The sequence below is a fragment of the Myotis myotis genome, unplaced genomic scaffold (genome assembly GCF_014108235.1).
Source record: "Myotis myotis isolate mMyoMyo1 unplaced genomic scaffold, mMyoMyo1.p scaffold_m19_p_55, whole genome shotgun sequence".
Taxonomy (NCBI): Eukaryota; Metazoa; Chordata; class Mammalia; order Chiroptera; family Vespertilionidae; genus Myotis; species Myotis myotis.
The window spans coordinates 437,824-460,013 of record NW_023416363.1 but is presented as its reverse complement, the minus strand read 5'-3'; the positions used below and the strand labels follow the sequence as shown (position 1 = coordinate 460,013).

The following is a 22,190-nucleotide window of genomic DNA, read 5'->3' as shown; positions in this document are numbered from 1 at the left end:
AGTTCGCCCACGGCTGGTCTAAACCCAGAAGCAGACGAATAAGGACTGTTGTGTGCACCTCAAGTCTCCGGAAAGGGCGCCTTGAGGAAAGCTTCATGGGTCAGAGATGGGAGAGGATGTGGACATAACCTAGTGGCCGGTGGAGGGGGCAGCCCCGTCAGGAGGCAGAAAGGGCCTTCCACCAGGCCCTGAGAAGGGCAGCAGGACCTTCACCACGGGGGGGATATAACCGCCAGCCTCCTCACCCCACCCCAAAGATTTGGACTCATCTGTGGGGATGCAAGGCCCAAGAGTCGGCATTGGTGAGCAGCACCGGGGTGATTCTGGTGACAAGCCCTGGGTCCCACTGTGAGACGCTGGTTCCGAACAACCAACACGGTCTGGGCGGCTGGCACACAGGCGTCTGGGGCAGACTGAGAACCCAGTGGGGCCGATGCCCAGGCTGGAGCACCTTGTTGGAAGGTGTCAGTCAGGGGTTTCTCTTTATCTGAAGTGGTAGGAACCACTCATTGCGGGGTCGGAGGCGCGACTGACCCCATCACATTTGTATGAAAAGAGATTCTCTCCCAGTGCTATTAGTTACTGTCGCCGTGTGGCAACCGACAAGGGTGGCAAGTCGCCCTTTAAGGGGCGTGGTTGTCAGCCAGATGCTTTTAGAGGATTTAAGGTTCAATGAAATACAATGGATTTTCAAGTGAAATTATAATAGAAACAGTGAAGAATCAATGAAAACATGCTGCAAGAAAGGGCTATCTTTTACATTTATCAAAGGACTAGATCTTGCAAAATAAAAGGTTACAACATGGAATTCCTATTGTTTATGAGAGGGGAATTAGGAAAAACCTTGCTCTTTTTGTGCAATGGCACCATCTGTCTTTTTCTTTTATCTTTTTAAAATATGTTTTTAGCCCGAGCTGGTTTGGCTCAGTGGATAGAGTGTTGGCCTGCGGACTGAGGGGATCCTGGGTTTGATTCCAGTCAGGTGCACATCCCTGGGTTGTGGGCTCCATCCCCATTGGGGGGCGTGCAGGAGGCAGCCAATCGATGATTCTCTCTCATCACTGATGTTTCTATCTCTCTCTCCCTCTCCCTTCTCTGAAATTAATAAAAATCTATTTTAAAAATTAAAAAAGGAAAATTAAAAAATGTTTATTTTTATTGATTTCAGAAAGGGAGAGATAGAAACACTAATTATGAAAGAAAATAACTGATAGGCTGTCTCCTGCACGCCCCACACTAGGGATCAAGCCTGCAACCCATGCATGTGCCGTGACCAGGAATCAAACCATGACCTCTTAGTTCATAGGTCGATGCTCAACCACTGAGCCAAGCCGGCGGGGCTCATCTGTCTTTTTAATTCCTATGAGTCCTGTAAAAAAATAATAATAATAATAATTATAGCCTGAACAGAGTAGCAAAAGCCATCACAGAACCTGCAAGGCTCCATGGAACTTGCATTTCAAGACTTCCTATTCCAGGGATGGCGAACCTTTTGAGCTCAGCGTGTCAGCATTTTGGAAAACCCTAACTTAACTCTGGAGCGTATCACATATAGAAATTTTTTGATGTTTGCAACCATAGTAAAACAAAGATTTATATTTTTGATATTTATCTTATATATTTAAATGCTACTTAACAAAGAAAAATCAACCAAAAAAATGAGCTCGCGTGTCACCTCTGACACGCGTGTCATAGGTTTGCCATCATTGTCCTATTCAAAAGTTTTCAATTCCACGACAAAGATTTATTGCAAACTAATGCAGAAAACTCGTTTAAAATGTTTACAGTACACACACACACACAAAAACAAAATTTAAAAAAATTTTAAAAAAAATGTTTACAGTACACTTGGTACTTTGTCATATGGGATTCAAATCTGTGGGGCTGTTTACCATGTGCCTTGATCAAATGCTTTACACACAGATCAGAAGGTCTTACTGGGACAGTTGAGTGCATGGGGATTGCACATGGATGCCACTCTCACATGCGGGGCACTGCCATGGTGTTTACAGGGAGTATCAGTGTCAGCTACACCATTCATGGGCACGTCTCCCCCCTCGAGCATATAATGTGCATGAAAGATAAAATGTCACTGCACTTGGTTCTTTTTTATGAGCAGCATTAGCTGGGGTCTCACCATTTTGAAATTCTCAAGTTTGGAATCTGGTGAATTCTTGTTAAGTCATGCCCAAATCCAATACCTTTTCCTAATCCTCATTTCTGTGGCTTCTATAATACAGCATTGACGGCACTCACATCCGAAGGTCTTCAACACTGACCATCCCTACATTTCCCCACTGTCAGAGTGATCTGAGGCGCATGTGTACTACTAACAGTTGTGAAGGCGTATGCATAAGTCTGTGATATCACCCAGGAGTATGACTGGGGCAAGCGCAGGAAGGGAAGAGACGAACTATGGCTGCAGGCTTCCTGTGGCCCAGCTCCTGCAGGTGCCTCTACCCAGGATGAGTTCTCTGGTGCTTGGCCAGGGAGGAGCCGTGTGTGAAGGCCTTCCCACAGCCCCTGCACTCGTACGGCTTTTCTCCTGTGTGGTTCCTCCGGTGCTGGGTGAGGTGAGTGCTCTGCCTGAAGGATTTCCCACCATCTGGGCATTCGTATGGCTTTTCCCCGGTGTGTGTCCTCTCGTGCTGGCTGAGGGAGGAGCTGTGACTGAAGGACTTCCCACATTCGTTGCACGTGTAGGGTTTTTCTGTGGTGTGGGTCCTCTGGTGTTCTACGAGGAGGGAGCTCTGACTGAAGGCCCTGCCACACGCATCACACGCGTAGGGCTTCTCCCCCGTGTGGACCCGCTGGTGCTGAACGAGGAGGGAGCTCTGACTGAAGGCCCTGCCACAGGCATCACACTCGTAGGGCTTCTCCCCCGCGTGGACCCGCTGGTGCTGAACGAGGAGGGAGCTCTGACTGAAGGCTCTGCCACACGCATCACACTCGTAGGGCTTCTCCCCCGCGTGGACCCGCTGGTGCTGAACGAGTGGAGCGAGCTGGCTAAAGGCTCTGCCACACGCATCACACTCGTAGGGCTTCTCCCCCGCGTGGACCCGCTGGTGCTGGGTTAGAGATGAGCTGTGGGCGAAGGCCCTGCCACAGTCGCTGCACTTGTAGGGCTTCTCCCCCGTGTGGATCCGCTGGTGCTGACTGAGGTGTGTGCTCTGCCGGAAGGCCTTGCCACACTGACTGCACTCGTAGGGCTTCTCCCCCGTGTGTGTCCGCTCGTGCTGGCTGAGTGACGAGCTGTGGCTGAAGGCTTTCCCACACTCGTGGCACCCGTAGGGCTTCTCCCCGGTGTGGATCCTCTGGTGCTCGGTCAGGAGTGTGCTCTGGCTGAAGGCTTTCCCGCACTCGTGGCACTCATAGGGCCTCTCCCCCGTGTGCGTCCTCTGATGCTGGATCAGTGGTGTCATCTGGGTGAAGGCTTTCCCGCACTCGTGGCACGCGTAGGGCCTCTCTCCGGTGTGGATTCTCTGGTGCTTCGTCAAGGACGAGCTGTGACTGAAGGCCTTCCCGCACTCGGGACACGCGTAGGGCTTCTCCCCGGTGTGGGTCCGCAGGTGCTGGGTGAGGTGGATGCTCTGCCGGAAGGCCTTCCCACACTCGCTGCACTCGTAAGGCTTCTCGCCCGTGTGGGTCCGTGCGTGTTGGCTGAAGGAGGACCGAAAGCTGAAGGACTTGCCGCATTCGCTGCACTCGTAGGGCTTCTCGCCCGTGTGAGTTCTCTGGTGCTGGATCAGTGGGGGCGTTTGGTTAAAGGTCCTCCCACAATGCGTGCACCTGTAGGGTTTCTCGCCAGTGTGGATCCTCTGGTGTTTGGTGAGTGCCGAGCCGTTTCGGAAGCCTTTCCCGCATTCCTGACACTCATACGGCCTCTCTCCTGTGTGCGTCCGGCGGTGTTCAGTGAGGGCGGAGCTGCGAGCAAACGCCTTTCCACATTCCAGACACCTGTAGGCTTTCTCTGTTGCGTAGGTTTTCTGTTGTGCGTTTGTTTGTGAGCATGGATTCTCTTTTTTTCTGTGCATTCTCCATGCATGGGAGTCTTGTTTTTCAGGAGTCACGGGTTGACTTGGGAGATCAGGGCTCAGAGTGAAGTTTTCCCCAAACCCATTCCCAGGCTGCTGCCGCTGAACAGAGGTCTTCACAGGTGTGCAGGCCGCCTGCACCCCACGGCCATCCAGGCTCTCACAGCTCTGTTCCCGGGACCCCTCGGCGTCTTCACCCTTAGAGCTCCCCAGACCGTCCCACAGGAACCCTTCTACCAGGACAAGGCTGGACAGTTCCTCAGAGGCGTCTTGCTTTGCAGCTGACAGTTCCGTTTTCAATTTCGTTTCCAAGTCTGAAAAAAAAATAAAAATAAAAAGGAATCGTCCCGCAATCGCTGTTCTGGGAGGAAAAGTTTATTGGTGAACATGTGAATGGGAGAATTAAACCGACATTTTCTAAAAGCTCAAGGCACGAGTGGCTTTGACCATTGAACCGTATGGTTTTGCAAAGCCGAGAAGGAAGAGAGTGTTCAGAGAACAGGAAGCTGAGTTAGTATAATGGGTAGAGATGGAGTTGCACAGAGAGTTTTGGAGGAAGTCGGTGCTGAAAAAAAAGAGTGAGCCTTCAGGGAAAATGCCGCAGACACCCAGGCTTGGAAGGAGCGGAATAAGTCAGGTACAGGCTCACACAGCCTGCACTGCAGCAGACGGTGGGAGAGCAAGGGTGGGCAAGGTGCGGCCTTTAGGCTGTGAAAGGCCCGCTGAATCGCTTGGTCTGGCCCTGCCACGGCACTAGGAGGGACTTAATTAACTGTTTGGCCAAATAGAGCAGCTAAATTTTAAGTTGGTGATTTTACATGCCCTGCGAATGATGTTATAAATATCCAAATGGCCCTTGACAGAAAAGAGGTTCTCCAACCCTCAGCCCCCCCGTTTCTCAGAGCCCGTCTGCTCCTGGAGGTCCCTCCCTGCTGTGCCACTCACTCCAGACGTGAAGAAACCCGTCAGATCCCCACCGTGGGAACTGCTGACATGTCCGTCTACGAGAGGATTGACAAATGGCTGTGGTGCGTTACAGCCCGTTGAGCTGGTTCAGTCTGTCTGTTTCCCTAAGCGAGAAGACCCCTCGGGCAGGATCTTACCACTGTACCCCCAACAACAACAGGGGGCCACACACATGCTGAATGGAAAATAGAGGCAGTGTCTCCCCCTCCTTCCTGGCAGGGTGGCAGGGACCCAGCCTCAGCCCTGCAGCCTGTGAGTGTGCTGTCACCTGTATGTGGACAAGGAATGAAGGGTGCTAATCTTTGACATTAGCCCGTCACCTGACATCGCCCTGGACTGTTGGGGTGGCCCCGAGTAACCACAGGTTCTTACATGTGCAAGGGAGGCAGGAGGTCGGGGCAGGGGGACGTGATGCGTGAAGACCTGACCCGCCTCTGCTGACCTGACACTGAGATGGACAAGGCCACGCGCCCAGGAATGGGCCCCTCTAGATGCTGGACACGAAAGGCCATGGAGCCTCCCGGCCCTCGGGAAGGGACGCTGGCTGCTGGCCCCTCGCACGTCGCCCGGCAAGACCCCTCTGGACTCGTGACCTCTAGAACTGCAAGGTCATGTGTGTTGCTTCACATCCTACATTTGTGGTCATCTGTTACAGCAGCAAGAGGCGGCTAACATACGAGGTGAAGGCTGGTCATTATTTGAGGCAGGGGAGACCCTGCTGTGACCCCCTCGCACACGTCCATCCTTCCTGGGCGCTGGTGATGGTCACTGTTTACACGGCGTCACGGCCGGATGCCAATGGGAAGTTGGTTGTCGATGGGCCAGGACAACCCCACTTCCTACAGAGGTGGCTGCCTGTCTCGGGAGCTGGACAGCAGGTCCGAAGAGAAGAACCACCCAGCCAACCTCGGCATCCGGACGAGCCTGGCCTAGAGCCACAGGTGCCCGAGTCGTAAACGGGTCTCTGGTTTAAAGCCCGAGGCGGGAGTGTCTGATCCGCAGTAGGAGACCTGCACCACCCAGTGCCTCTGCACCTGCCGTTCCCTCCGCCTGGATTCTGTGCCCATGGCCCAGCTTCACCTCCCTCATCACCTCCTTCGAGAGGGAAGCCCTCATCTCTCTGCTCAAGTCCTCGCCCCGATTCTGTCCACCCCATCACCTGCTGTCACGTCTGTGATCACCCCTTTCGCTGTTGTTATTGTGTTCTAGCTATTTACGGTGTGCCCCTCTCCCTCAGCAATTTGTGTGTTCGGTGAAGACAGGAGCCAGGTCTCCTCGTAGCAGAACGGTGCCTGGTGAATGTTCACTGCGAGAATGAGGAGTCAGTGTGCTCTGAAGGACCTGGGAGCAGATACGAAGAGAGAGATGTGGGGTGCGGGGAGCGGGGGCTCCTCCCTGCCCTGCCATCCTCACCTCACCTGGGCACACACCTGGCGGAACCTCCCGGCCCCCAGCCCCCGCCCGGCCTCCTGCTCCCGCAGCGAGATGAGGGTGGGTCTCGGGAGCCACCGTCCAGCTCAGGGGGAGACCCAGGACGAGAGCATTCGTGTCCCAGGGCCTTTCCCACCCCCCTGCCCACTCTGCCGTCACCCTTTCAGGACTCAAGTGGCTGGGAACCCAGACAGGCCCCAGTGACTTAGGTGAGAACAGCCTCTAGTTGCCTCCACTCACTCTCAGCCCCAACCCCACCTCTGGCTCTGGGGTGGACACGTGACCCAGATCTGGGCCCCCAGTGAGAGTTCTTCTTCCGCTGTCCACTGGCAACAACGACCAATAGGGAGGGGGCCTGGTGGCTGAAACAAGACAGCCCACAGGCCTCCCCTGGACCCCTGGACGCTGGCAACTGTCTTTTCACCGCCAGAAGGCCCCTGTGTGAATCGTGACTGAGAGAGGTGCAGAGGGAGAGGGGGCAACATGGGAAGACCGCACCTGGGGTTCTGCAGCTCCGGACCCAGTGTGGCCCCTCTGACCCCATGATTCCTGCCCCTGGCATTCTCAGGTGGGATCTGTCACTTGTAGGCAGAACATCCTCACGGACACCCTCTAAACCCAGGCTGTCTGGTCCCTCAGGCCTAAGGCACAGGAGTTTTCTGCTCTTCATGCCAAGACCCACCCCCCCTGTGAACCCAGGCGAAGTGGGGTCCACCCAGGGGAGGACGGTGAGGAACGGGGTGGCCTTACCCACAGAGACCAGGAGCCCCCAGGTCTCCAGCATCACCTCACGGTGCAGGGTCCTCTGGGCGGGCGTCAGCTGCCCCCACTCCTCCCGGGTGAAGTCCACGGCCACGTCCTCAAAGGACACCTGCTCCTGGAACGTCACACAGGAGTTTCCTCACCGGGGAAGCGGGACAAGGCCACGCCGGACTGTCAGGGGAGGGGGTTCCCTCACGTCGGAGGCCCGAGCGTGAGGGCCGTGGTGCACTCACCGGGAACCCCGCGTCCAGGAGCCCAGCGTCCATTCCTTCCTCCTCTGGCCTCTGGCGGGAACGGCTGGCTGCTCTGCAGGCCGTTCTGGGGGGAGAGGATGTGAGGCACCGAGCAGGTGCCCGTGGTGACCAGGAACCAAGGACCTGAACCCCTGCCTTGAGGTGGAAGGAGCTATGGTGTCAGAGAGCCTGGAGCCCAGGACCCAGGCCAAGCCCAACAGCTGCGAACCTCAGCGTGGCATTTCCTGGGCCCCTGCGGTGAGCCAGAGCTGTTCCGGGCACGGCTGATGGACGATGGCAAATTTACGCACGCCCATTCCAAAGACGGGAAAACTGAGGGCCAGCCTGGGCAAGGGACTCGGCCCTGGTTACACAGATGACCTTCAGGGGGGCGACTGTTTCTGTTACCAGGACAGGAAGCCAGACCTTTCTGGGTTCCCTGGGCACGGCTTGGTGTGCCTCAGTTTCCCTCTCCCCGACAGTGAGGGTGAGGACGGGACATGGAGGTCACCAGAATCACAGTGCGACAACGTCTGAACCCGGAGCAGGAGAGCAGTCTATACATGACAGTGACTGTGACCGTCGAAGATACGCCTCCTGCTCCGTGTTCCCGGTGCCTGACAAGCTGGACCCCGTCCGACTGCCCAGAATGAAGTCAGGCCCGAGGTCGCATGCGTTTCCCTCGTGTTCGTACCTGCCCTGGGCGGCCCTGACTGTGCGTCCGGATTCCGCCTCGTCGTGTTTGTTCTGTGTCGTCCTCACTGAGGGTTCAGGATGGGAGCTGGTTGGCTGTGAAGTGTGCACGGCTTTTGAAAATCATCTCCCTGACAACCCCCACTCCCCGCCCTGCCGGGGCCAGAGACCACGTTGGGTCTACACAGAGGCTCTCGGGCATAGGTTGGGGCTTGGCATCTGGGACGTCTAGGTACGTGGTTGAACGCCCGGCTGGCATGACTCAGTGGCTGAGCATCGACCTGGGCAACTGAGCCCGGGTCTCGGGCTCCGTCCCCAGTGTGGGGCGTGCGGGAGGCAGCCATGAGTTATTCTCACCGTCGATGTTTTTTTCTCTCTCTCTCTCCCTTCCTCTCTGAAATCTATAAAAATATATATTAAAGCCGTACCAGTGTGGCTCAGCGGTTAAGCAGTGACCTAGGAACCAGGAGGTCACGGTTCGTCTGGGTCAGGGCACATGCCTGGTTACGGGCTCCATCCCCGTGGGGGGCGTGCGGGAGGCAGCCATCAGTTATTCTCATCATTGATTTTTTTTTCCTTCTTTTTTTTAAATCAATTTTTAATTTTTTGTTTATTTTCATCATTGATATATTTTTTAAAATATATTTTATTGATTTTTTACAGAGAGGAAGGGAGAGGGACAGAGAGTCAGAAACATCGATGAGAGAGAAACATCGATCAGCTGCCTCCTGCACGCCACCCACTGGGGATGTGCCCGCAACCAAGGTCCATGCCCTTGACTGGAATCGAACCCGGGACCCTTCAGTCCGCAGGCCGACGCTCGGTCCACTGAGCCACACCGGTCAGGGCCATCATTGATATTTTTATCTCTCTCTCCCTTCCTCTCTGAAATCAATAAGAATATATTTAAAATCTTATATATATAAAAAATATATATATTTTAAACATTAAAGAAAACTAACTGGCTGATTAATGAGTAAAGGAGCCTGGATGGTGCCTGGCATAGTCAGTTCCTCTCTTTCCTGGGTCCCAGTGTCCGGGATTAAAATCTGGTGTTTCAGCCCTGGCCGGTGTGGCTCAATGGATAGAGCATCGGCCTGCGGACTGAAGGGTCCCGGGTTCGATTCCGGTCAAGGGCATGCGCCTTGGTTGCGGGCACATCCCCAGCAGGGGGCGTGCAGGAGGCAGCTGATGGATGTTTGTAACCCTCTCTCTTCCTCTCTGTAAAAAATCAATAAAATGTTTAAAATAAATAAAATGAAATCTGGTGTATTTAGCGCCCCCCCCCCCCCCCCCGCTTTGGGGACAGAAGGCCCCTTAGGAAGGCGCGGACGCACCCTCGGAACCCGCGCCCCCCCACAGCAGGCGAGGGGTGCCGGTCAGGCTGGCCCGGTCCCTGATGGCGCGGCGGCCGTCGCTCCAATTGCGCCCCAAAACCGGGAGGCTGCCCCCTGGCGCCACGGCGAGGACACCCCCCATCCACCAGGCCCCGCCCCCCCGCCCCCCTCCGGCTGCCCCTACGCGACCCGCCCGGGGGCAAAGGAACAAACGGACCCGACACGATCGCGTGCGGTGGGTACGGACTGAGGCCGCGCCCCCGGGCAGATGCCGCGTCCGGCCAGCGCGGCCTCTCCGCCCGGCCGCCCCGTTTCCGCTTACCCGCCGGGCGTCAGGACGGAGGCCGCGGCCGGTACCGACGGGGACTGCGCCTGCGCCAACAGAGGGCGGACTACAGCTCCCATAGGGCTGCGCGCTCGCATCCGGGTTGTTCCCCGCTTCACCAGTCGCCAGCCCGCGGCTCCAAAATTGCTTACGCGAGGATCGGAATCCGAGCGCGATCTGTGGACCAAGGCCGCAGGCCACGTCGTTAGCGGTGAACTACATCCCCCAGAGGGACCCGCGCGCGCTTCCGGTCACGTCCGTGTTCGCTAAGCACCAGGGCAGCGTCCTAAGGCGTTAGGCTGGATCCAAGCTGGGTTCGCAGAACCAGCCGGTCCTGCCCAAACCTCCCACTCCGCACTGTTTCATGGAAGGGCTGTCGAAGGCCACGGTCGGCGTTCGCCTGTAGTGCGCCTGCACAGGCGCGCTTGGAACTACAACTCCCAGAGGGCTACCCGCGGGTTGCGTGCGCAGCTTCCCCTCCTGGCTGAGTGTTCAGGACCCTAGTTCGATTCCCGGAGGGGTACTTATTTCCCCCTTATACATATTCACTGCCCTGCCCGTCACGTCATGGTCTTTGCGGACAGACAGCCAGCTTGGATGGAGAACAGAGACATAAAAAAGGAGTGAGGCAAAAAAAAAAAAAAAAGATACAGAAGAATCAAGGATGATGGTCTGGGATATTCGATAGTTTCCTGGGTTCCATCCTAGGAGGCATAAAAAGGACGGGTCTGGGACAGTGACATAACATTTAAGGGTCGTCTTTTTCATATACAGAAAGTACATTGTGACATTTATTCTCATTTCGTCCCAGGAATATGTCTATTTGAAGGTGGCATATTTGAAATCCGATCTGCAGACCTGAGACACGGGGAAGCCCACGGCGTTGTCGCACGGCCTCCTGGGAGATGTAGTCCGCAGCTCTATCGGGATGAGGACTACAACTCCCGAGAGGCTTCGCGCCTACATGAGGTTCATTTGCCGGAGCCGCCCACTCCGGCCCACTGTCAAGGTGGACACTGGTGCCGCGGTTCCTTCTGGGAGAAGTAGTAAGGCTGTGTGTGTCCGAGAGCGGCTCCTGGTGGAGGAGGCTGGTGTAACCACGAGTCCCGACGACCCGTTATTCTCAACCCCGGGTTTCCCGGACCCTGCGGAGCCTCCAACCGTGTCGTCGGGGGTCAGCACCGTGAGCATCACAGCGGGGCCCAGCCCTGGCCGGGAGCCTGGGCTTCACGTCCCCAAAGACCGAGGTTTAGGTCCTGGGTGCACATCTTCACTGGCCCGCTTTCTGGAAAGTCGGACTCTCCGGGCACCAGTTGCTCCCACTGTTGGACCCAGGTAAGGCTGGGGACCTTGGGACTACAACTCCCAGAAGAACTAGCGCGGCTTCCCTAGGGCGGCACAGCGATTGGTCAGGTGGCCTCGCGCGGAGACTTCTGGTCACGCTAGTTCGCTTTTCTCTGAGGCCCATTGGCTGGTCCGGAACTGACTCCAGCTGGGAGTCCTGGTGCCCTTGGTGCAGTCTGTCTTGGGGCCTGAGGGGGGCAGTGTGGCAGGTGGTCCTCTCACCACTTTCCATACAGGAGCCTCTTCTGAACTCTTTTTAAAAAAATATTTTTACTAGAGGCCCAATGCACGAAATGCGTGCATGGGTAGGGTCCCTAGGCCTGGCTAGCAATCAGGGCCAATCTGTGGGGCGACTGGCAGGGCCATCAGGAGGCCCCCCTCCTTCCTTGGCCCCCCCACCCCCACCCCCTGCTGGCACCTGTCTGGGCTGGCCTGGGCCTGCGGGCTGGGGGCAGCTCCTGCATTGAGCGTCTGCCCCCTGGTGGTCAGTGCGCATCATAGCGCCCGATTGTTCCACCCCTTATTCTGCTATTTGGTCCATTTGCATATTAGGCTTTTATTATATAGGATTGACTTCAGAGAGGACTTGAGAGAGATGGAAACATGAATGATGAGAGTGAATAATTGATCCGCCGCCTCCTGCACGCCCCACACTGGGGATCAAGCCTGCAACCTGGGCCTGTGCCCTTACCTGGGATTGAACCTGGGACCCTGCAGTCTGCGGGCCGATACTCTATCCACTGAGCCTCACCGGCTAGGGCCCCTTCTAGGCTTTGAGACTTAGCTCATGGGGCTCCTGGCAGCTCATCGCTGGTTTAGTGGCCGATGGGATGGACGTATGGGGCATCCTCACTTTCCCTCTGGACGGCCCCTTAGCCGGTCATTTGTCCACGGAGGGAAACAGAAGAGGCGGTAAATCCAACGAGTCATACTGTCCCTTCAAGGTACCAACCAAGCCCCATAACTCTTCGGCCACCTCACACAAGGGATGAACAATTCTGGTCTTTCCATCATCTGGAATAATCCGTCTAAAAGAAGGAACATCTCTCGATGAGTCGACTTTTTAAAAAATCCTCACCCAAGGATATGTGGGTTTTTTAAATTTATTTTTGTTTTTTCAATTAGCAATTATCGTGCCTTGGATAAACCTCATTGGCTATGATATGGCCATTGCACAAAGCTTGTTTTTTATTTTTATAGAAGAGAGAGAGAGAGAGAGAGAGAGAGGTGGATGTGAATGTGAAAGATAAATCTATTACCTACCAGTTGCTTCTGATTCACACTTCAATGAGGGATGGATCCTGGACCTACATACGTGCCCTGATCTGGAACCGAACCTGCAAGCTGACGCCAGCATAACCGCGATTCCATACTCTGGACACATTGGGAAAACAATAACAACAAAAAAAAAAACCCGGCTGTAGTTTAGACTGGCCCCTTCGCTTCTCCCCTCCCTATGCTTCCGTTTCCTAATCTCTAAAATGGGAACCATTGGCTCCGATGATGTCCTGAGACACCTTCCAGCCCTGAGCAGCCTGACTTTATAAAGCAGGAGACAGAGCAATCATTCACTCTCTTCCACCTGAAGAAACGGAGGCTCAGAAAGTAGAAGCAACCTACCCAGCCGCACGAATTCCGACTGTCATGCCTGGCCGCGTCCTCCCATCACCATTCTCCAGGTCTTACGATGCGTTTGCAGTTGGGGGCCAGCTAAGGCGTTACTCTTTGCAAGTTTCTGTGCCTCCTTTTTTCTCTCAAGTCACTGCAAAGCCCGCCTTACAGGCAATTCCATAGCCTCCTCCCCATGGTCAGAAAGTGAAGGCATCGCCACCTGAGGGGAGTCAGGCTGCTGGGGCGCACAATCAGGTACCCTGTGTGCACGCCTCACAGACTCGTCCCGTGAACCCACAATAGCTCAAGTGCTGTGCTGGTCCCTGGAGACATAGTGTGAACAGAGCCTCACCTCTGTGGAACTTAAAATCTATAACTTATGGTTTCTGGGGAAAGGCAGACAAAAAAAAAAAAAAAAGAGCAAGGTGATGTTAAATAGCACCAAACTGTGCTAGGATGCCAATCAAACAGGATAGTGAGGAGAAACCATATTTTTGGCTGGGAGGTCAGCGTGGGTCTCTCAGAGGAGGTGACCGGGGATTCCACACATAAATGAGGAAACGGGGAAGGGTGGGTGGCCCCTGAGACATTGGGGATCAAAGGAAGTTCTTTGGGCGGATCAGAACTGGGTATTCATGGGAGAAAGGGTCACACAGAGTGAGAACTAAAGGAACTCAGAAGACAGGGTAGAGCGGGCCAAGTGTTGAGCAGGTAGGCGATGTAGGGAGAGAGAGAGGTGATGTCTAGGGGAGAGAGCCTTGTAGAGACTGGGGACTGAACCGGGGACTAAGTATAAATAAATTAACGGGCAATAAATAAATAAATTAATAGGACAAGAATAACTGTGGTAGTTTCACCCTGATTCTGGGTGCTTGGGAGAGCTGGGCCTGAAGAGGTATTTTCTTGGCGTTGTGAAACCGGTTTGTTAGAAAGATTAACATGGTGTCAATTACAGGAGGAATGGACCTAAATAGGCAGATGTGTCAGAAGTCTGAGATGTCTAATGATTAAAGAAGGGATGCTGTCCTGAACGTTTCATCTTTAGAAATGTCTGCTTATTTTGTACAAGAGGCATGACGCATGAAAATTTATGCAAGAGCAGGCCTTCCTTCCCCCAGCTGCCGGCACCCTGGACCCAGCTGGCTTCCCTCCAGCCCCAGCTTTCTCAGGAAGGACGTCTGGAATGACGTTCGGAAGACGTCCAGTCTAATTAGCATATTACCCTTTTATTATTATAGATTATTTCCCCCAATGGTGTCCTCTCCATCTGTTTTCTTGATCACCCTTTTTGTTGATCAACCTTTCTGTAGATTACTTCTGTGGTTTCTCTATTTATGGTTCCATCTCTTCCCTTGATATTTTAAAACCTCTACTTGTGCCATGCAAGTAACATACTTGTTACTTTTATCTAATCATTCTCAGACTAAGAGTCTTTCTTTTTTTAGTACCCAGATTGTTTTTCATTATCTTCCAGAATGGAAGAACAGACCTAGAAGCCAGGAGTTATCATCAACCAAGGCCATTTCTGGTGAAGAATTGCCTAGCAACGTGAACCTGGTTGGATCCACAATGGGAGATTGAGTTCTAGAATAGCAGGTGATTGGGAATCTGAGGACGAATCAGAAAAGCAGAAGGGAACACGTTGGAAGTATTGTGCCAGTGGAATATAAACAAAGGCAAGTAGTGACCCAGGACGGGGATCGGAGGAAGTGCTGAAGTTGTGGGGAAAATGAAGCTACAATTCAGATTACTTTCTTCACAAAGAATTCTTACTAAAGAAACATTCCATCCAATTGATTCAGGAGTTCAAAGCTTATAGCATAATTTTGTTTTTAAAAAAATCATCAGGAAATCTTGTTAGGAAAGAAACCTTGTAAAGGCAATCCACGTAAACCTTGGAAAACCTGTATAACAGGAAAGAAATTTTATGAATGTAAATGAAGTGGAGATTTTCTTTTCTTTTCTTTTTTTTTACCCATAGGTCATATCTGTCTCGGGTAATGAGAACTCATAGTGGGGAGAAAACCTATGAATGTAATGAATGTGGGAAAGACTTTGAGAAGCTTTCATCTCTGACTCATCATCTGAGAAATCGTAGTAGAGAGAAAACCTGTGAACGTAATGATTGTGGAAAGTCCTTGGCACTTCATTTTGCAACAACAACAAAAAAGTGTGCACCAGGGAGAAACCTTGTGAATGTGACAAATGAGGAAAAGCATTTAGCCAGAATTCTTACCTTAGTGTGTATCAGAGGACTCATACTGGAGAGACGCGATGAGTGTGATGAATGTAACGAGTACGGCAAAGCCTTTAATGACCACCCGTCACATGGACAACATGAAAGGACGCAAATTGGAGAGAAACCCTACAAATGTAATGAATGCGGGAAAGCCTTCACCACCGCTCTCACCGCACAGCTCACAAGGGAATCCTTGCTGGTGAGAAACCATACACATGTCCTCAGTGTGGGAAAGCTGCCAATTAAGGCTCTAACTTTGTTGGGCACCAGAGAACTTCGACCAGAGGGGGCAAAACTGCACATTTTAATTTTAATACGTAAATGCGATGCAATTCTGTTTAGAGGTTGTCATTTTTGACCCGTTCCTAGAGAAGGGCTGAGCCTGGGTGCCATTTTTTTTACCCAGGGAAATTGCCAATGAGAAATATAATTACTAAGATCAAAACTCACTTCAATACTAGTTAATATGGTTAACCAAACAGTGTGGGAGGGGAAGGCTGTTGCTGAGATGGCAGAATAGGTTGGCGATGTTTGATTAAATGACAGGGGACTATTCCCAAAAGCCTGCGTGCCATTGTCCTCTGATGCTAGAAAGCTAAGCGGGGCCTAATTTATTTCAGGAAGTCACTATCACCTGTAATCATGAACGCCCGTGCAGACACATGGAGAACAGCTGGAATGAGCAGGAAAAGGTGCAGAATCTCCCTGGCCCTTAGCTTAGTTGATGGGAGCATCGTCCCGATAGGCCAAGGTTGTGGGTTCAATCCCCTGGTCAGTGCACAAGAGTCATAAATGGAACAGCAAATCTCTCTCTCACACCCTCCTTCTAAAATTAAAAAAAAAAAAAAGCAGAATTGTGGCTATTTTACATTCTTTGTACATTTGGACAAGCGCTTAAAAGGAAACAGAAATGAACATAACTAATTAATAAGAGTCTTGGAATATTGCGAGTTTTTATTACATTTCTCTCAAAATTGCTATAATTTTGCAGTAAGTGAAAAGGTGAGAAGAAAGAAGTGGATCAGATGTCAGTCTGAATCATTAGCAATGGATGCACTAAGGTAGCGAAAACAAGAAATGGAAATAAATTTTAATGGTCAGCACAAGAAGTTAGAAATTATTTGTGATCAAAGCAGAATATTTTTTTTAAAAAAAGAAATAGGAACGCTTTGGTGTACAGCCGTTCCAGAACACGGAGAAAGCTGAACAAATTGCCTCTTTCATGTCACCAGTCTGTCAACGCTTAAAGAAAGAATCATTAAAGGACGAATCACTCAGGCATATGAATGCAAAGGTTCCAGATCAGGCAACGCCAGCCCTGACCGCACAGCCAGTCTCCCGGGATTTTGGAGCATTCGGCCCAGCAATTGAGGTTCTTCCTTTTCGGAAATATACAATGTCCTGTTCCCCCTTAATCAGTGAACAAAAACCAGTCATCTCGATGATGACGGAAGAGAAAGTGGATAGAATTTAATGTTTATCAATTATTTCAGAACCTGTAACAGGAAAAAGGTATTTTTTTAAAATATGGACATTATCAGGCTTAATGGGGACTCCAGAGCCAAGGTCGGCCAACCAGGGCCTACAGGCCACATTCAGCCCAATGTGTTCCTGTAAATAAAGTTTTATGGGAACACAGCACACCTATGCCTTTCCAGATTGTCTACAGCTGTTTCATAAGGCAGGGTTGAGTAGCTGTTAGCGTGCACATGGCCTGAAAAGCCAACATTTTTACCTAAAAAGCTTTGCCAATCCCTGATCTAGGGCCATCTCCACTTCATTCAGGGCAGACCACGGCCCGGCTGCTCACAAGGGTGACCGCATGAGCAGGCGGTTCACGGGAGGAGCCCAAATGGACAGTAAATCCAGGTAACCGTGTGTTTGCGTCTTGCCAGTAACTGAAGAGATGCAAATGAAAACGGAAAACGTGTGTACTTGCGCACTTTGATGAGGCAGGCAGAGTTCCAAGCCCTCCATCTATGTAACATCGTTCACTACAGAAGCCCTGGTGAGGGAAGCTCTGTCATTTCCGTTTTCACCGATGCAGGAAATGCACTGCAAAGAGGCCAACTGGCAGGTAAAGATGGGCAATGATCTATTTATTAATTATTATTATTATTATCTTTAAAATATATTTTATTGATTTTCTACAGAGAGGAAGGGAGAGGGATAGAGAGTTATATATACATTAGAGGCCCGATGCATGAAATTCGTGCACGGGGGGAGGTCCCTCAGCCCGGCCTGCACCCTCTCCATCCGGGACCCCTCAGGGGATGTCCTCCTGCCTCTCGCAATCCGAGACCGCTGGCTCCTAACCGCTCACCTGCCTGCCTGCCTGATGGCCCCTAACTGCTCCCCTACTGGCCTGATGGCCCCTAACCACCTCTGCCTTGCCCCGCACCTGGGACCCAACTTCCCTCCCTCTGGCCGGCTGCAGTCACCCAGGACCCCGGCCGGCTTCGCCCAGGCGCGCAGGACCGCAGGGCAGGCAGCTGGTCCCTCCCCTGGGCCCCAGCCTGGCCGCTCTCTGTTTCTCTCTTGGGAGCTCATGTGTGCCCGGCTGGCCCCCATCCCTCTCTCCGCAGTGTTGAGTGTCTGAGCCGTGATGGCGTGACAGCGTGAGGGCGTGACAACTATTTGCATAGTAGCTCTTTATGGCATAGGATATTTAAAAAATAAAAATAAATAAAGTGGAACTACCATTTCCTGAACAGTTATAAAAAAATAAAAAAAATAAAAGGACTCGGGGTTAATCCAGGGAAAAGGCGACATATGTAAAACTTTAGACAATAAAAATAATAAAAAGATTTTAAAAAAATAAAAGGACTGTGTTGGGTGCAGGTGAAAGTCGTGGGGACATGGGCCCTGCGATTAAGCACTGGTGGAAGGCTGTCTGGGTGCACCGTCTTTGCAGGGTGGTCTGGATGGACGTGTCCACAGGTACGTTCATGAGCTGATTCCGCAATCTCGCCGTTCCTGGTCCCTCGTGGAGTTCACCGCCCAAGTCTGAAAGCTTGCAGGCCTAGGACCTTTGTAACGCTACGTTCCGTAACAGCAAAATCCTAAGTAAGCAGGCTCAGCAATCGGAGAATGTTTCTTTTTCTAATTTATTGATTTTAGGGGAGGAGGGAGAGAGAGAGAGAGAGAGAGAGAAAACCATCGATTTGTTGTTCCTCTTACTTGTGTATCCATTGGCTGCTGCTTGCCTGTGCCCTTATCGGGGATCGAACCTGCAACATTGTTCTATCGCAACGACGGACGTTCTAACCAGCTGACCGGGTCGGGAGGATGTTTTAGCAATTATGGTGCAGAATTTAAATTTCATCTTGTTGGGAGACAACGTTAGGTTCCTAGCAACCTGGGTGGTCCCAGCGCTCTGTAGCCGTACGTTGACCTGGTTACATATATGGACATGGGTTAACACTGGTTATCCGTGGGCGTGATTTTAACGTCTTTACAGTGAATTGTATCATTTGAGTGAAAGGGAAATTTACACAGCCGTGCAAAGAAATGAAAGAGAGCTTCACGTATCCAAAAGGACACATCTCCCCGGCCAGCATAGCTCAGTGTTTGAGCGTGGACCTAGGAACCAGGAGGTCATGGTGTGACTCCCGGTCAGGGCACAGGCCCGGGTTGCGGGCTCGATCCCCAGTGTGGGGCGTGCAGGAGGCGGCCGATCCATGATTCTCTCTCATCGTTGATGTGTCTATCTCTCTCTCCTTCTCCCTTCCTCTCTGAAATCAATAAAAATATCTATACTAATAAAAGGGTAACATGCTAATTAGGACAGACGTCTTTTGGACGACCTTCTGGATGTCCTTCCGGACAAAGCTGCAGCAGCTGCAAGGGCCAAGGATCAGGCAGCAAAGGGCCCAGGCTCAGGCTGGCAGTGGCAGCAGCAGCAGCTGGGTAATGGGGGCAGCGCCTTCCCCTGATCTGCCAGGTTGCCTCCTGCAGAGGGAGGCCAGACAGTGGCTTAGGCCTGGAGCTGAGGCAGAGGCAGTTAGGGGCGATCAGGCCGGCAGGGGAACAAGTTAGGGGTGATCAGGCCAGCAGGGGAACAAGTTAGGGGCGATCAGGCCGGCAGGGGAACAAGTTAGGGGCGATCAGGCCGGCAGGGGAACAAGGTAGGGGCTATCAGGCCAGCAGGCAGAGGGGTTAGGGGTGATCAGGCACGCAGGCGAGCAGTTAGGAGCCAGCTGTCCCGGATTGCGAGAGGGATCCCAGATTGGAGAGGGTGCAGGCCGGGCTGAGGGACGCCCCCTCCTGTGCACAAATTTTGTGCACCGGGCCTCTAGTCCATTATAATAAAAGTGTAATATGCTAATTGCACCAGATGTCCTTCCGGACAAAGATGGGGCTGCGAGGGCCGAGCCCGTTGCGCGAATTTTGTGCATCGGGCCTCTAGTATTTTTTAAAAAATATAAATGTCTTTATTGATTTCAGAGAGGAAGGGAGAAGGAGAGAGAGAGAGAAACATCAATGATGAGAGAGAATCATTGATCGGCTGCCTCCTGCACACCCCCAACTGGGGACCAAGCCCACAACCCAGGCATGTGCCCCTGGCCGGAATCGAACCCAGGACCCCCCAGTCCGCAGGCCAATGCTCAATCCACTGAGCCAAGCCGGCCAGGGCAAGGGCCTCTAGTATTTTTTTTAAAAAAAGAGTGATCCTTTGATGTGGCCAGACCTCCACCCTGCCCGGCTCAGAACCGTGCCCTGGCCCTCCATTTCCCTCAAAGCCAGAGCCATCACAAACCCCCGCAACTCGCTGCCTCTGCCCCCCACCCCCACCCCCCTGCCTCACTGCCCACCGAGCTGTTGGAAAGAAGGCGGACAGAGGAATAGACAAGGTGAATAGGGAGCCAGAAGGAGGGGCCTGGGGGGGGGGCGGGGCAGCTCTGGGCGAGGGTCGCCCCCAACACAGGCGGGAAGGAGGCTCTGAGGGCCCCAGGGGGCTGCCTGTGGGCTGGGCCGCCAGGGAGCCCAGGGTCAGCCGGGGCCGGACGCCGGGGGTGGGCGCCCAGCGGTCCTCCCTGTGCTGGGTGAGCAGCCCTTTCCTCCTCCTCCCTGCCCTGCTCTGGGACAGTGGCCTTGATGGGCAGCTGCCAGGGGAGGTTTTGTTGGCCGCGTTCCCCACCCTGATCCTCGGTGCCACTCAGTAAATGCTGACTCGCGGTGGGGTGGGGGGAATCACAAAACAGCCCTGGCCCGTGTGGGTCAGTGGATAGAGCGTCGGCCTGCGGACCGAAGGGTCCTGGGTTCGATTCCGGTCAAGGGCATGTACCTTGGTTGTGGGCACATCCCCAGTAGGGGGCGTGCAGGAGGCAGCTGATCGATGTTTCTCTCTCATTGATATTTCTGACTCTCTATCCCTCTCCCTTCCTCTCTGTAAAAAATCAATAAAATATTTTTAAAAAATGATGAGAGAGAATCATGGATCAGCTGCCTCCTGCACGCCCCCTACTGGGGATGAGCCTGTAACCCAGGCACGTGCCCTTGTCCGGAATCGAACCCAGGACCCTTCAGCCTGCAGGCCGATGCTCTCTCCACTGAGCCACACCCGTTACAGCTATTATTATTTTTTTATATGTTTATTGATTTTAGAGAGGAAGTGAGAGGGAAGGAGAATCATTGACTGGCTGCCTTCTTCAAGCTCCGCCCTGGGCATGGAGGCCCCAGCCTGGGCCTGTGCCCTGAAGGGAATGGAACTGTGAGCTCCTGGTCCACGGGTTGACGCTGGCGGAGCTGGGCAGGGATTTTTTTTTTTAAATTATTTTTTAAAATTTTATTTTCTTGTTTAAAGTATTCAAATAGTAGTACATATGTCTTCTTTTTTCCCCAATTGACCTCCCTCCCCGCCTCCCCCCCCCCACATGCCCTTACCCCCCCCCCCCCCCAATGTCTTGTATGCATATAAGCCTGACCAATGGACACAAGACACCAGGCAGGGCTTTCTTAGGGTAAAGGTAAGCCTGTTCCTGGAAAAGCTGCCTGTCTGGGCCGTGACTACCCACCACACCTGCCCAATTAGGAACTTAGGCCCTGGCCGGTGTGGCTCAGTGGATAGAGCGTCGGCCTGCGGACTGGAAGGTCCCGGGTTCGATTCCGGTCCAGGGCATGTACCTGGGTTGCGGGCACATACCCAGTAGGGGGTGTGCAGGAGGCAGCTGGTCAATGTTTCTAACTCTCTACCCCTCTCCCTCAATGTAAAAAAAAAAAAAAAAAATCAATAAATTTAAAAAGAAAGGAATTTAGGGTCAGATCACCCTCTGAGGTTCCATGGGGCCCCCCCTTTTCGTCCACACTTGCAGCTATTCAACTAAGGCAGTGGTTCTCAACCTTCCTAATGCCGCGACCCTTTAATGCAGATCCTCATGTTGTGGTGACCCCCCGAATTTCATTGTTACAAACTGAACATAATGAAAGCATGGTGATTCATCACAAAAACAATATGTCATTATCGCTGCGTTTTCCGATGGTCTTAGGCGACCCCTGTGAAAGGGTCGTTGGGCCCCCAAAGGAGTCGCGACCCACAGGTTGAGAACCGCTGAACTAAGGGCTTCCCCCCAATAGTTCAGAGATCACCTTCCCATTGCTCAGTGTGGCTACCGTGAGCACCCATTTTTTTTTTTTTTTTTTTAAATATATTTTATTGATTTTTTACAGAGAGGAAGGGAGAGAGATAGAGAGTTAGAAACATCGATGAGAGAGAAACATCGATCAGCTGCCTCCGGCACATCTCCTACTAGGGATATGCCCGCAACCCAGGTACATGCCCTTGACCGGAATCGAACCTGGGACCCTTCAGTCCGCAGGCCGACGCTCTATCCACTGAGCCAAACCGGTTTCGGCCCGTGAGCTCCCATTTCACAGACGGGCAAACTGAGGGCACCACGGGCAGGACAGACACACGGACGCCGCCCCTGACCAGGGTGGGGAGGGCGCTCAGGGCCCGGGCAGTACCGCCCGCCTCGCACCCGATCAGCCCAGGGGCTGGGGGGACTCCAGGCTGAGAAGAGCCCACCACCTGGCCACCCAGCGCTGGCGCCCAAACCGGAAGTGCGCCGCCTGGAACTACAACTACCAGCAGCCCGCGCGGCGCGCCCGGATCAGCCGAGGGGCTGGAGCGGAGGGACTCCAGGCGGAGAAGCGCCCGACACTTGCCCGCCTGCCCAAACCGGAAGTGTGCCGCCTGGAACTACAACTCCCAGC

The 22,190-nt window shown here is 52.9% G+C and overlaps 1 protein-coding gene and 1 non-coding gene across 2 annotated transcripts; both read right to left on the bottom strand.

Moving 5' to 3' along the window:
- Nucleotides 1-1,285: 1,285 nt before the first annotated feature.
- ZNF135 (zinc finger protein 135) lies at nt 1,286-8,481 on the bottom strand. Its single transcript, XM_036311421.1, has 3 exons — nt 7,427-8,481; nt 7,182-7,308; nt 1,286-4,348 (listed from the first exon to the last, which is right to left on the bottom strand). Exons 1-3 carry the CDS (start codon nt 7,457-7,459, stop codon nt 2,457-2,459), a joined length of 2,052 nt encoding a protein of 683 aa, XP_036167314.1. The 5' UTR covers nt 7,460-8,481; the 3' UTR covers nt 1,286-2,456.
- Nucleotides 8,482-12,172: 3,691 nt separating this feature from the next.
- Nucleotides 12,173-12,307, bottom strand: LOC118657472. Its single transcript, XR_004968021.1, has one exon. It is a non-coding gene; the product is annotated as a U4 spliceosomal RNA (small nuclear RNA).
- Between the last annotated feature and the right edge of the window lie 9,883 nt (nt 12,308-22,190).